The sequence below is a fragment of the Bubalus bubalis genome, chromosome 5, assembly GCF_019923935.1.
Source record: "Bubalus bubalis isolate 160015118507 breed Murrah chromosome 5, NDDB_SH_1, whole genome shotgun sequence".
Classification (NCBI taxonomy): domain Eukaryota; kingdom Metazoa; phylum Chordata; class Mammalia; order Artiodactyla; family Bovidae; genus Bubalus; species Bubalus bubalis.
In genome coordinates this window covers 8,105,971-8,122,100 of record NC_059161.1, presented here as the reverse complement: position 1 = coordinate 8,122,100, position 16,130 = coordinate 8,105,971, and the positions used below count along the sequence as shown (strand labels likewise).

Below are 16,130 nucleotides of genomic sequence, written 5' to 3'. Positions count from 1 at the left end.
GAATCAAACCAAACATCACTAATCAATTCTACTTTCTTGCCAAAACTTAACTAAGCTAAATTTAAACAAGTCATCCTGTTACCTATTTAAAATCAAAGAGCAACTTTCTTCTGTGTTTCTTTTCCTAGATTGGCCACTTTCCCCCTTTTTCTTTGGTAGCATCACATTAAGAACTCTAGCTAATGCTCTTCTGAGAATATTCTTCAGTGATTTGTGACTACTGTTTCCAGGAAGTCTTCCCTTTGGTTTCTGTAAGATGCAGAAGGATTGAGTGCACAGAATTTTCCCACAGTCATCATAAAACGTCAACACCAGAAATGCTCACATTTCATTAACTGTGACAGCTCCTTCCTGCCCCACAGCCCAGTGAAACACGCCAACAACTTAAAACTTAAAAGGAAGCATGTCCCCCCCCTGCAGTTGCCTAGGTTGAGATCACAGATAGGGCTCTTGGCTTTGTGGAAATTGATGTCATTCCAGAGAAGCTGACATTGCTTCCATCAACGTAAAAGATGAAGCTGATTAATTTCAGGCATGCTGCAGTTTCTTTCCTGCCAAACACTAAGCATTCAATACAGCCTGAAAACCCAGAGTACATGTTAAGAGTTAGTTGGAGTCAATAATTGCAGTTAATTAAAAAAAAAAAGTCTATGCCAATTTCTCCAACATGTCCTCTTTTTAGAAATGAAAATATATTTTCTTCTCTTGGTCATCACAGACTGAGAAGGATTCCTGAAGTATTAACCTCCCCACCCCCCTCATTCTTCTAATCCTCTAAGGATCTCTCTATTGATACATCAATCTCCCCATTGATATGCCAAGGCCCTCTGAGGTCACTAAATCACCATTCAAGGCTTCCCTTCCTCATTGCCCTGGCAATTATGTGCTGCTTCTCTCCACCCAACTGAAACCACTTTCTTAAGTCTAAAGGGCACTTAAGACCTTCTGCTGGCTAAATGTTCCTCCAATTAAAAAGGAAAAACAAAATCCCCCTGCAAACCACCCTCTCCACCAGCTGCCTGGTCTTTCTGTCCTCCCCATCACAGCTTAACCTTTAAAAAGGGTTGTGGCTGCCATTCCCCCACCTCCTGCTTTCATCTCTTCAACCCGGCTTCCACACTGACGTGCTAATGAAACAGTTCTCACTAAAGGGCCCAAGTCCCCAAGTTCTAAGTCCCCAGCAGGCCTGCGTTCTGCACCCCACCCCCACCTGCAACATGGGAGCAGAAAGGATCCACTTTCTAAAGACAGCTGCAAATAAAGGGGTAACACCCCCCCACACACACACACCATCCTGGAATTCCTAGGAGATGGAGAAATGACTATTCCCCTCAACCAGCTCCCCCACCCACACCCTGTCCCACCCCATTCCCAAGCTGGGAGGAGGCCAGAGGAAGTCCAGGGAAACAGCAAATGAGCCAAGATGGTGGTGGTCAGGCTCTCTCACCCCCCAAGGCCTCTCGTTCCACATTTTGTAAATACACGGTCACGTGACGGCTGAGATCACTTAGAGCACCGCACATGTCCCTCATGATGCACCCGCTCGGCCATGGACCACTTTTGCTCTGTAAACGTGTATAAGCCCCATCTGAGAAGGCCCTTTTGCTGCCGTACTGCCATTAGAGAATAAACTTGTCTGCAGTTCCTACCACTTTTGCTCTGTAAACGTGTATAAGCCCCATCTGAGAAGGCCCTTTTGCTGCCGTACTGCCATTAGAGAATAAACTTGTCTGCAGTTCCTACCACCCCTTGAGTTTTCTTCTGGCTTCCCAGCTCAAGCCTTGCCACCCTGGGTTCTGCGAACGTGAGATACAGCAAGACAGGAAGAGATTTAGAATCCTTAGGCTCTTGGCTTAATGGGGAGTGCTGACACATGCTGGGAGGTGGCTGAGGTGATGAAGAGACTTCATCCAGAGACTGGGCAGGCCGGCCAGAAGGAGAGACTGACCTCTTACTCTCCGAGTGGATAACCACAGGCGTGTTGGTCTGTTCTGCCCAGGCCAGAGGAAAGGAAAGGAAAACTGCAGGAAGATGGCAGGGCAGGAAGACGGCAGGGCAGAAAGAAGCCCCAGTTCTGCTTGGTTCTCAGAACAACGGATTAAGGTGACTCGTTGAGCATCTTACTAGCACTCACACAAAAGGGCCTTCTGCCAAAGTCAGGGGATCCCAACGCCAATTACATTAGAGTCACTTAACCACTCCCTCTGCCTCCTCCCCTACCACGGGAGATATGGTTGGCGCCCAGAAAAAGGACAGAGAGGAGGGGTCCCAGAAGCGGACCACCCCTCCTCCTCACTTCGGGTTGCTCAAACCACAAGGCTGGCAAGCAATGAGCTGAGGGAAAGCTTTAAATCAAATGTCTCCCTTTCTCACATGGTATTCCCAGAAATAACCAAGTGGCACATGGTAGGCTTAATAATTATTCGTTAAATAAACAGCTTCTTGTAATCCTCACCCTCCAGTCCTTTCTGCTTCATTTCATGCATTTACTCCTTCAGTCACCCCTACACAAATTGAAGGGTTGATTCTCTATATAACTGAATTATGAAAAGGGGATTAAGATGTGTTCCCAGCCCTCAAGAAAGTTACCGAGTACAAACTTGCAGGCACCACAGCACTCATGTGAACAGTCGTATGGGAGTAACACGAAGCACCAAAGACATTGACTCAAAAGATCCAACCTACTCCCTGAAGTTCATTCAGGCAGCTTTTATGATGGGTTTAGATACAGAATTCTCATGCCTGCCTTTCCTGATCACTGACCCTTTATCCCTCCTGCTAAAATACATTTACCCTTGATGTATCACGGGTAAGAGTTTACACACAACCTTCCATGTATGAGAGCCTGGAGAAAGCCAGGATAATCCATATTCCCCAGGCCAAGGAATTTCACTGTGCAATTTCACTGCACAGCCTTGGATAAGGACGTAAAGAAAGGACAAGGTAGCCATGGCCCCTCCTGGGACACTACCATATGCAATCTAGCACAGAGGAAATGCTGCTGCTTTAGGATCCAGGTGGTGCCAAAGATGTATATTTCTCCTCAGAGAGCATCTTACCCACAAGGAGATGGCCGTGCCTCGCAGAGAACTGAACCACTGTGACATCTACCCAGAAATAATCACGTGTGATTTACAAGACTGTTTATTAGTGGACTCTAAGAATTAATTCGCATTTAGAGCCACACAGTTGCAGAAAGGAAATCACTCTACATGATTCCTGGTTTCCTTGTAATCTTCAGCTTATAGTCCTTCCGCAACCATTATTGCTTTCCACATATATTTTTGATAGGTACTTTTAATGATCATTTCCCAGAATTATTAGAATAATAAATACATGCTCAGTATAATGAAAATCTAGAAAGTATAACAAAGTTTATAGCAGGAAAAATATGATGCATATTCTTAGCAACTCTGTTAATATTCTGGTATGTTTCCACTTAACTTCTGTTTAATAACTATTTGTAATTAACACACCCCATAAGTCAACTCAGCTAACAAATCACCAATATACTAGGATATAAACTGCTATGTGTAATCTCTTTGAATTATGAACAAAGTTGGTGTCTTAATGACTGTAGAAGAACCAATTGCTCTTTAGTCACATCCTACTCTTGGCAACCCCATGGACTGTAGCCCGCCAGGCTCCTCTGTCCATGAAATTCTCCAAACACGAAAACTAGAGTGAGTTGCCATTTCCTCCTCCAGGAGGTCTTCCTGACCCAGGGATTGAATCCACATCTCCTGCATTGGTGGGTGAGTTCTTTACCACTGAGCCACCTGGGAAGCTCAAAACAACCAGTAGATTCCGTTTTTAAAAAGCTTAAATTCAGTGGAGGGAAGACTGGTCAAGACGGTTGTTTAATGTATGAATGCAGGCTGGCTCTCTTCACTTTTCTATTTGTCTTTGCAGCAGCCCAATAGTTAGGTAACTACCGTTTCAGATACAAATCCCTTTGATTGATTAAAGAGGCTGGCTATTCTTGTGTGACTCTGGGAGGCGCGCGCGCGCGCACACACACACACACACACACACAAATAACAGTGCTGGCAGCGTTTTCCTCACAACTATACAGTTGCCATTATTCATCAAGATATTTAACAAGGACTTTATTTTCATCTCAGTATTCCATAATAGACAGGCTATGCCAATGATATCTAAAATTAAAATTATTGGCTTACCTAACCAAGAAATCATGTAGTCCAACGTCAAAATGCCTGTGGAAGGAAGACAAAGAGAAGCATATCAATAGGAGATAGTCACAGCAGAGGTGGAGCTGACGAAATAGCCATCATTTACATTCGCAGCTTGGGGAACACACGGGTTACTCCATGATAGTGATTCTTCCCAGGGTATGTCCTCGGGGGCAGCCATGGCCTCAGGCTCTGGGAACTTGCTGAAAATGCAAATTCTCAGCCCACCCCCACACACCAACTGTGAAGTTCTGGGGATGAGGCCCAGCAATCAGATTTAGCGAGCCTGCCAGGTGATTCTAATGCAGTCGCTCACTGCTCTACCATAGCAAAACTGTCAGGACAGGGCTAACCTCCTCTTCTTAAGAGTCCAGAAGAGTGGATTTCACCACTTAAAAAAAAAAAAAAGAGTTCTTTTATAATACTAGTTGTCTCATTTACTCAAAAATTAATGAAGTTATGGTTTAAAAACAGCAAACCCCCCTGGCCAAAGGGAAGACAGCGGTGGGGAATGGTCAACTCTAGGCCTCCATCTCCGCCCAGCCCGAGTCCCTGGAGCTTCTTCATAGGAGAGCACCACCCAGCCCCATCCGGGTCTGCTCTAGCAGGGAAGGGAGAACGTGTGTCCATGCCGGCCACTGTGCTTGGGCCTCACACCAGCATCCAGCAGGCCCGGGGCAGTGGTGGACCCCTTCAGTCACAGCCTCCCCAGACACCACCAGACTCACTCAGTCCATCGCTGCTTTGGTCTCCCTAATGAGCATGCTTGCTCCCCCTAAACCTCCAACCACTTAGCTGGCATCCTTTTTTACCTCTGGGTCCGGCTGTGAGTAAAAAGACTGGGGGCCTCTGCCCACCAGGAAGTAATCGCTACTCCTAACACCTGATGGTGGTGGTGATATCCCATCCACTGGACTGGCCTCCCAGGTTAGCAACCAGCCTGGGTCAATTCTGTCCCTACACAAAGAGCAGTGGACACAAAAATTCACCTTCGAGAGGGGTCCAACTGCCCGGGCCCTGACTGTCCCCCTAGCATCCGGGTCTACCCTAGCCCTGACCCTAAAACATCTCAGCTCACCCCCGACATATAAGACTAAATACAATTTCTTGTGGGATACCTTTAAATGACAAGATGCTTTCCAGCATCTGTTTACAGATTAAAGACACCAGGTAGGTGAGAAGAGAGAAACAAAGCCAAAATATCAGGTACTTCAGTTACTGTGTGACTCACCAGAAATATTTCTATAATTCAGAGAAAATCAAAGTCAAGATACCTAAATTCCATTTACTCATAAGTCTCTGAACAGAGCTCTAAAGGGAGATATACCTGCAGGGAGAGCTGATTTGTTTCAGCTGATTTTATACTGACCTAGATGAGATCAATTCCTATAATTATATTTAACATAGATTTAACAACAATAACAAACAAACAGAAATGCTCCCTCCTCTCAACCAAAACCAAGGCTACGTTGCTCAGCCGCGTAACTAAAATCTTGACATGATGGACAGTGATTGTAAATTTGCCAGAACTGCGATATGGGAGGTAGTAGTGTGTATGCATTAAAACAAAGATTTTGGTTTTTCAATTACACCACCTACAGAAAGCAATGGACCGTGCTGCAGGAAGCAGAGAATGGAATAGACACAGAAGGAATCCCAGAGACCCCCAGAACAGAGGTGGGGGAGGGGAAGAAGCCCCCGAAGGAATAATGAAAAACCTAATAATATTCATAGGAATTATCATTTATCTAGAAGGTGGCAACCACTGTGTTCATTGCTCACAGACACACGTGGATGTCAGGGAGGTAGGTACTGGCGTCTCTATTTCTGGTGAAGGAACCACAGTTCAGAGGCTAAGTAACTGGTGCAAAGCTCACAGCTAGGAGAGGATGAAGCTGGGAGTCAAACTGAGCCCTAAAAGCCTCGAGTTACTTGCTCCCCCCACTAAAATCATGGGCCCTCGCTGCCTCTCATGATTACTAATTGAAAATGGCTGTTGATTTGAAGTACCTGCTCCCTTTCCACCTCCACCTGATTTCAGTTTCTCCCAATGTGGCTGCCCTACCCCGAGTACGCCCACCTGCCTTGCTCCCTTTAGCTCTGCACTGTCTACCTGCTTGGGTCTTAGAGTCAGCCAGGCTCTGGAAAGTTATGTCAATGCTCCAGCCTCCAGCTTCCCCAGTGGGGAGAATGGAGGTCCTTTACTCACAGGGATGGAGAAGGGAGTGGCAACCCACTCCAATATTCTTGCCCGGAGAATCCCATGGACAGAGGAGTCTGGCAGGCTACAGTCCATGGGGTCGCAGAGTCGGACACGACTGAGCAACTAACACTTACTCATAGGGAGGTTATGAGAATTCAGGATAGAACAGATACAGGGCTGAGCACAGTGCCTGATGCATCAAGAGTACTCAATGAATGGTACTCTCCTTCCCTCCAATTTTTAAGAGTTGTTTTAATGGAAGCCCCATTCCCAATAACTTGGCAGAAGTCAAATTATAAAGGGACATAAAAGAAAATAGCAACCCCCTCCAGTACTCTTGCCTGGAGAATCACATGGACAGAGGAGCCCGGCAGGCTACAGTCCGTGGGGTTGCAAAGAGTTGGACATGACTGAAGCGACTTAGCATGCATGCATAAGCAGCCCTCTGTGCATTCCCTCTTTTAATCTTTACAACCACAATGCAAAAGAGGTCCCTATTTTGTAAAACTGCCTGTCCTTATCCCCAGCCACCTAGCTGGCAAACTGCTGAGTCGAGACCTAGCTTAAAGCTCCAGATGCCAAAGTGCGTGTTTTTCCCTTCATGTATCCAGCCACTGACTCATTTAACAAACATTTACCTTCTGCCTGCAGTGTGCCAGGTGGTGGGAATTTAGTAATGCACGGCACGTAACCTCGCTTCAAGGAGAGCGGAGCCTCGTGAAGAGGTGGCAAAGTCAACAATAATTCAATACAGTGTGATCGACATCAAACACCGCCTCCCTCGGCGGATGGCAAGCTCTGTAAGGGCAAGAACCCGAGGCAGCCACGAAGCAAATTCTCAACAAATAGCTGTTGGTGAATCGGAGACAAGCGGGCACCCGAGACCCTTTACTGCAGTGCTTCCACCTGGACAAACGACTCCTTGAGCAACAGAATACAAAGATGCTAGAACGGATTAAAAAGAAATGTGTGCACGGCCAGTTGGGACAGATTATGAAAAAGATACAGAAAGGCCAAGACCCAAATGTCCCTTCTGAGGTGCCTGGAGCAAAAGGAGGGTCCTGTGCATGATCCCCTCCACAGAGCATCACCGGGGGCTGGGCAGACCACCCAAGCCACTCCTCCAGCCCGAACCACAGATCCGCCCCAACTCTCACTCCATTTAAGGGACCAGCTGGCCCCTCCTCGGGAGTAAGCAAGCGAACTGTTACTTGTTTTCCTCCCATCATGTTGCAGCAGGAGTCGAAACAACACCCTTTCCGAATTTCTAATCTGGCCTCCTCAATTTCTATTCATTAGAGTCCAAGAATCCGGGTGGGTAACAAATCAACCTGTGACTGACATGCTGTAATAAGGCACCAACGCCTCTGTCTCTGCCCTGGCTCTTAGTACATGACACTGCAGATAGCAGATGCTCAAAAGTAATTATTTAACACACCAAGTACAACCTGTAAATACGTAAAATAAACACCCACGGATAGAAGTGGGGCTTCTCTCCTGAAATAAGATACCTACCAAACTGTAGTACAATTATTCTGATCTCCTTTGGAGAAAGTAATCTCTCACAGCTACCTCCTCACAATAAACCAAGACTTCTTTATGAGGGTACATAAGAAGCAGTGATCCTGCGCATATTATTCTTGATTCTTTCTGGAAAGTAAAAACAGGAAATCTTCTATGTGTGTGATGTGGACATTCTTGTTGTCTGAACACCAATCGACAGCAGGAGCAGCTTGAGAGAGGAAAGGGAACAGTGGAGCAAGCTACAATATCCTAGCAAGGCAGGGAGTTCCTCATTACAAGGTGAGTTCAAGGATGGATTCAGAGGGTGTGTAGAGGAGACTGAACCATCAGATAGAAAACCAGAATGAAAGAACTTAAAGCTGCCACCTAGCCTCAGGCTTTTGACTCCTTGTTTCAGTCACTTTCAGGAAGCATCTCTAAGTATTCAGTCACATCCATAGCAGCAACTCATGTCTGATAACCATCAGCGAATTAGGCTGAGCTTGGGCTAATGCCTCCAGGAGGCAGTGATCAAGACCATCCCCAAGAAAAAGAAATCCAAAAAGGTAAAATCGTTGTCTGAGGAGGCCTTACAAATAGCTGTGAAAAGAAAAGAAGCGAAAGGCAAAGGAGAAAAGGAAAGATGTACTCATTTGAAAGCAGACTTTCAAAGAATAGCAAGGAGAGATAAGAAAGCCTTCCTCAGTGATCAATGCAAAGAAATAGAGGAAAATAATAGAATGGGAAAGACTAGAGACTTCTTCAAGAAAATTAGAGATACCAAAGGAACATTTCATGCAAAGATGGGCTTGATAAAGGATATGGACCTGACAGAAGATATTAAGAAGAGGTGGCAAGAATACACAGAAGAACTGTACAAAAAGGTCCTCATGACCCAGATAACCATGATGGTGTGATCACTCACCTAGAGCCAGACATCCTGGAATTCAAAGTCAAGTGGGCCTTAGAAAGCATCACTACAAACAAAGCTAGTGGAGGTGATGGAATTCCAGTTGAGCTATTTCAAATCCTGAAAGATGATGCTGTGAAAGTGCTGCACTCAATATGCCAGCAAATTTGGAAAACTAAGCAGTGGCCACAGGACTGGAAAAGGTCAGTTTTCATTCCAATCCCAAAGAAAGGCAATGCCAAAGAATGCTCAAACTACCACAGAACTGCACTCATCTCACACACTAGTAAAGTAATGCTCAAAATTCTCCAAGCCAGGCTTCAACAGTATGTGAACCATGAACTTCCAGATGTTCAAGCTGGATTTAGAAAAGGCAGAGGAACCGGAGATCAAATTGCCAACATCCACTGGATCATGGAAAAAGCAAGAGAGTTCCAGAAAAACATCTATTTCTGCCTTATTGACAATGCCAAAGCCTTTGACTGTGTGGATCACAACAAACTGGAAAATTCTTAAAGACTCGGGAATACCAAACCATCTGACCTGACTTTTGAGAAATCTGTATGCGGGTCAGGAAGCAACAGTTAGAAATGGACATGGAACAACAGACTATTTCAAATCAGGAAAGGGTACATCAAGGCTGTATATTGTCACCCTGCTTATTTAATTTATATGTATGAGTACATCATGAGAAACACTGGGCTGGAAGAAACACAAGCTGGAATCAAGATTGCTGGGAGAAATATCAATAACCTCAGATACACAGATGACACCACCCTTATGGCAGAAAGTGAAGAACTAAAGAGCCTCTTGATGAAAGTGAAAGAGGAGAGTGAATAAGCTGGCTTAAAACTGAACATTCAGAAAACTAAGATCATGGCATCTGGTTCCATCACTTCATGGGAAATAGATGGGGAAACAATGGAAACAGTGAGAGACTCGATTTTCTTGGGCTCCAAAATCACTGCAGACAGTGACTGCAGCCATGAAATTAAAAGACACTTGCTCCTTGGAAGGAAAGTTATGACCAACCTAGACAGCATATTAAAAAGCAGAGATATTACTTTGCTGACAAAGGTCCATCTAGTCAAAGCTATGTTGTTTCAGTAGTCAAGTACAGATGTGAGAGTTGGACCATGAAGAAGGATGAGCACCAAAGAATTGATGTTTCTGAACTGTGGTGTTGGAGAAGACTCCTGAGAGTCCCTTGGACAGCAAGGAGATCCAACCAGTCAATCCAAAGGAAATCAACCCTGAATATTCATTGGAAGGACTGATGCTGAAGCTGAAGCCTCACTACTTTGGCCACCTGATGTGAAGAGCTGACTCACTGGAAAAGACCCTGATGCTGGGAAGGACTGAAGGCTAAAGGAGAAGGGGGCAGCAGAGGATGAGATGGTTAGAGAACATCACTGACTCAATGGACATGAATGTGAGCCAACTCCTGGAGACAGTGAAGGACAGAGGAGCCTGGCACGGTGTAGTCAGACATGACTTAGCAACTGAACAGCAGCAACAACAACCTGCCAGCTTGGTGGTGCCCTCACGCTTACTCACAGAGCACCCGCTCTGAGAAAGGAGGCGTCGGGCCTTCACAGCATGTCCGTGGCAGAACTCAGGCCAGAGCCCACAGTTAGATCCAGAATCGATTCTACTCTGACAGGCTGTCTGCCTTTGGGGGGCCTGGTCCTTCCTCCCAGGCTGATCCTGACTGTTTAGGATCTAGGAATTAAAAAAAAACACAAAAAACAAAAACAGTGAACTGTGGCCAGAAGCTGCAAATGTCCCATAATCAGTGAGGTGCTTTAGAATCTCTGTTGTCGCGGCCAGTCAGCAGGACACAGGCGGTGCAGTATTTGGTGAGGTACCATGTTCAGATCTCAATCCCTGCCTTGTCTTCTTCAATGTACAACCCTTATGGTTTTCACCTCCAGACTTGCTTGTCCCCTAAGTACTGCCAAAGGACAGCTGTCACACTCCTATCTGGGAAGTCTGAAGACTGATGCAGAGAGTTGGAGGTAAACATTAAATCAAATCACCAGGAGAATAAAGTTTATCCCTCTGCTCAAGAAGCCCTGGTTAGTTCTGGCTGGGCTATCTAATTTAATGTCAAAGAGTGGAAAAGGCCTTAACGTTTATCTGCTCTAACCTCCTCACTTGACAGATTAGGAAAGACAGGATAAGGAAGATGAAATAATTTGAACCGCAAGTATACAACTAGCAGCAGAGCTGAGTCTAACAGTCTAGGTCTCCTAGAGACCCAGTTCTTTATTCAAATGTCACAATACTGCCTTCCTCTCAGCCTCAATCCATGTCTTTATTTTCTGAGAATGCCCAGGACACAATACTTAGAACAGGCTTCTTGCTGACATCATATAATAACTGGCATCAGGTCATGCCATCTCCATCGCCATCTGTAAAAGCCATGTATATAGTCTGCAGCATGCCATTCCCTGACTTTCTCATGTTTTTCCATAGTCTGGTCCCATCTGGATCTAGCCTGCCTATCAATCTGAGATTCAGAGCCTGCACAGTCAAGAATAAAAAGTGTTGCAGGGAAAACAGGAAAAAGTAAAAGTGAACCAGTCAGACCCCAGTTGGCAGCCAAAACATATTTGCTGAAATACAGTTTGATGGAAAGGTAGAACATGAGAACTGTAGTCTTGGGAGGACATATTCTCCAAAACAAACAGAGTGAAAGCTGCTGCTGGGTTTTCACACGACAGCTCTTCACTGCATCAGACATGTGTGTTCACCATGAGATTATCAGGGAGCAAATTCTGGGGAAATAGCCCCAAAGCCTAGAGATCTGGACATCTCATACTGGTGGAGAAAGACAAAGAGAGAAGGCACAGTGCCAGGCCTAGATGGCTCAGGAGTGAAGACCTTTCCTAAACTAGAGTAGAAACCATAGCCCACTAGATGTGGAACCAGAAACCGAGGTGTGAACTCTAGTTCTCCCACTTAGTCGTATTTGATCTTGGGCAAAAAAATAAATCATCCTTGCAGGTCTCAGTTTCCTTCCCTGTGGCACGGAGATCCAAAAAGGAACAAACCTAGCGGTTACAAGTGCTTCACAGACATTCTACAAATGTTCAAGGTTATTTTCTCTCCTCCTCCGACTTTATTATGTTCCTAAAAACTCTTCCCCGAACTGCATTAATGCTATAGTCATTCATTTATCCACCAAATATTTACAGAGCCCCTTCCAAATGTCACGAACTGCAACAGATGCTTAGGATACAACAGTGAACAAGAAAGCTAAGTTCCTACCCGAGTGTACATACTAGAAGCAGGTTCTTTATCCAATGTGTGACTTGAAAACATTTTCTCACAGTCTGCAGCTTGTCTTTTTATTTTCTTAAAATTGTCTTTTGAAGCACAAAAGTTTTGAAGTCTTCAAAGCCCAGCTTATCAATGTTTCTTTTATGGATCATGCTTTCAGTGTTAGTCTCTAAGGTATCTGAAAGTTAACTTTTGCACATGGCGTGAGGTAGGGATCTAAGCTCATCTTGCTTTTCATGTCTTCATGTAAAAATACCTAAGAGACACATTTGCCAACGGGAAGGTCCTCGGCAGCTTGGACCAGTGCAGTCTCACTAAGTGACTGAAGTGGAAGTCAAGCCAGAGTGAAGAATGAATGGGAAGGAGAGGAAGCAGGGACAATGGGTACAATTAACTCCGATGTTGTGTACACAGTGTGGTTCTGAAGGAGAGGAGGGACGAGAGTAGCTTTAGAAAGATGAGACAAATGAGGTGGTTTTGTTTGTTTATCCAGGGGTAAATTTTCCACTGTGACAGGTGAGGTGTGCAGAAGCCTGCAGAGTTAGTAAAGGGAGGCCTTTTGCCAGAGTATGAGACAAAGGCGTCTGCTGAGAAAAAAAATGGGTAAGAGTTATGTGGTAGACGTTTGCTGCTTCTGTTTGCTTGCCTGTTTATTTTGAGAGGAGGTCTGACATCCCTCCGGGGACTTACCTCTCACCCACTGTGTCCGGTGCTAGTGAGACAGTCAGTCCCTGTTCCCGCTTTCCTGAGAAGGATAAGAAGGACACCCAGACTAAGCCAGTAGGATTCCTGTTTTCAGGATTATATTTCAAATGTAGGTAGCAAGAAAGAAAGAAAAAAGAACTGAGGCTGATTCACCCCAGATGGTGCTCTCTGATATGTCCATAACACTTTTTTGATGTGGCTATAACAAATTCTGTCAAAAAAGCAAATATCTGCTGCTTTGTTCTATTCTATTTTTTGCACACAAGTCCTTGTCTATTAAAATAATCATAAATAATGTCTCAATAGAGCTTCACATTTACAAAGCACTGTCAGAAAATTCTTAACGAACTGCAAGGAAAGTAGAGCTTGTATATTAGGCCCATTTTCTAGCTAAGGAAGCCAACACAGGGTGTCTAACAGGACCTATGCCACAGGCTCAATAAATACGTGAATGAATAAACAAACACAAGAATGAAGGTTAAAAGACTTGCTTACAATTACTTAATTAGGAAGGGACCCAATTTCAACTTGAACTTAGATCTCATTAAAAACGCAGAGATTTTTAAGTGACACATATTATAAATCATATGAGATACGCCTATCAAAAGATTATGTTTGTAATTTCTAGACTAGGACAAATTTTTTTTTTATTCTTAAGAAAAATACAATATAGGCTTTGGGAACCTGAAACACAGTAATGTGTGAGTGCTTTAATAGCGGATATTAGTTCTGAGGTAGGACTATGGAAGAGGGAGTCCCCTCACATTAATAAGGTTAAAGCACCTACTGATGGGATGCACAGGGCCTTGTGAAAACAAACAAACAAACACAGTGTCTAGCAGCTCAGGAAAGAAGTGTTTACATTATGACAGCAGGTGAGGCATCCAGGAAGGGCTTCCCAGAGGAGGTAATATTTTAGCTGGGTTTTGTAGGATAAATAGAAATTGGCTAGTAGGGGTGGGAAGTGCTCTCTAGGGAGCATGTCAATTCCAAAGTACTTAGTCTCCTATCCCTGGAAGCCAGTTGCTAGAACCCTCACAGAATATCACTATGGATTGGAAACTAAAATATTGCTGAGTAAGAAGAGAGCTGGCTCCAGAGCCACTGGAGATGATGATAATTGTACTCTTCTTTCTGCAAGGCAGCACGTGCAGTGATGATGCCCAGAAAACAACCAGAAGCAGCGAGATAAAGGAGAGAAATCATATCCCTGATGGAATATCCCTGCTGATACAGCTCAACTGATCTTTCTGCCCAGGCTGCCCCTGACAACACAACTACTGAATTATCTCCAAAAAGAGAATGAGAACCTCTGACCTTTGCCTTTTATTCCTCATTAGGAAAGATTATACAGAGACAGGGGCCTCAGCTTCTAATTTGTAAAGTAAACTGGACCCAAGATACTCAGTGTTTTAGGAACCTCGATAAAGTAGGTCAGGCCTCAAAAGGTTGGGATTGGGAACTAGACAATTTAAAAAGTCAATACTTATCCCCTAAATGCCACCAAAACACAGGAATTTAACACAGAGCAAATGTTAACAGTCTTAAAAGCTGAAAAGTCTTCTCTGTACGTGTACGTGTACATCTGATTGAAATCTCCTTCCACCACACAGCATTTCTCTTGTGGATACAACATTACAATGAGTGATTACTCATGCCACGTGCTTGATGAAGCTGTTCATTATGGCTTGAAAAACTGCATCCCATGATTGTCAATGATCTCGTTTCACTCCTTGGGACAGTCGCCCATTTGGTTCTGCCACTCTTAGTAATCTAAGGCCAATAGGTCTGAAAAGAAATAAGACCCAAGTGTGTTTAGCGGGCTGAGGGACACAGGTTCTTCTTCTTTATACCTTTCTTCATCTTTATACCAAAACAGAAGATTCATTATCATAATTGGAATTTCAAAGAAACTGGTCATTATACCTAAAAATGATGTTTGATAAATAGATTTGATATGAGTGTCATTCTCACTAATTTGTATCCTTTCCCTCTTCAGTCTTATTTTCATACTAATTACATATGGGAACATGGATAAGAATGCCCCTTTGGCATTTATTTCCTCCTTGACTGTCCAAGATAAAAGCAGAGGTCCAGGGTTTTAAAACAATGGGTCCCCAAGTCTCTGTGGCCTCTCTCATGTTAATGACTAGCAAATTTCATAGCCTCTCCTTAGGCATCTCTTTTACCTACATGGCTCCAACTAATCAAAGAGAACACGGCTATTTTTCCTTCTGTAACTTTCTAACAAATTCTCTTCATTTGAAATTCAGAAGAAAAAAAAAAGAGGCTACAAAGCAGCATCTGTCAAAGGGAAGCCAGCAGACACAGGTGGAGGGAGTGCTGTGTAGGGAGTGGGGAGCGGAGCGCAGACACGCACAGACGAGGAGGGCGCGTTGCAGGGCTGCATCACGGTGCAAGGCTTGAGGCTTGAAGCAGCGGGACACAGATGTCTCACCCAAACCAGACAGGACATATTGCCTGGGGCTGACCAGCCCTGCAGAGCCAGCAAGGAAAAGTCAAGAGACAGCAAGGCAGAGCGCCAATGTACACCAAAGCTCTGGACTTTCCATAGACCATCATGCAAACATTTGCTTTTGCTTCCCAAAGTTATAATGCCAAAGCCAGGTCCATGGGCCAAACCTACAGCAACTTCGTTGGCATTCCTTTGTTTAGCGTTCTGGATGTAACCAAGCAGAACCCTATGGAAGCTTCCAGGGACAGAGCCCCCCTGCCTCATATCCTCTGCTTTAGTTCCTCTCTGAAGCACCTAGGTAACTATATCTGGTGCACATTTCCTAAGCTGTTTTACAGACATGGAAAAGCCCCACAGAATGGAAACTAAATACTTGATGACCATGAGCATAGAGCCTCCAGGTCTACTGGAGCCTCAAGACTGATAATGTTATTAACCCCTGTGACACTGCCCTGTTACCTCACCACTAACCAATCAGAGAATTGTGCAGGAGCTGATCACAGGACCTAGAACTCCCCTACCCTCAGCTGGCCTTTAAAAATGCTTTGCTAAGGACTTCCCTGGTGGCTCATTGATAAAGAATCCTCCTGCCAACGCAGGAGACATGGCTTCAGTCCCAGGTCAGGAAAGATCCCACAGGCCAGAGAGCAACCAAGTCTGCATGCCACAACTACTAAGCCTGTGCTCTAGGGCCCGGGAGCCCCAACTGCTCAAGCCCGAGTGCACCCCGCAGAGTGCTCAGCAACAAGAGAAGCCACAGCAATGAGAAGCCCACGCACCGCTACTAGAGAGTAGCCCTCGCTCTCCACAACCAGAGAAAGGCCACACAGCAACGAAGACCCAGCACAGCCAAAA

The 16,130-nt window shown here is 44.8% G+C and overlaps 1 protein-coding gene across 1 annotated transcript in view; it reads right to left on the bottom strand.

Annotated features, from left to right (window-relative positions):
• The window catches only part of HHAT (hedgehog acyltransferase), a 346,658-nt gene that overhangs the window by 171,354 nt on the left and 159,174 nt on the right, over positions 1 to 16,130 (bottom strand). Inside the window, exon 9 of the mRNA XM_045165642.1 lies at positions 4,182 to 4,217. Coding sequence (XP_045021577.1) covers positions 4,182 to 4,217 — 36 coding nt within the window. The remainder of the gene's footprint in view (positions 1 to 4,181; positions 4,218 to 16,130) is intronic.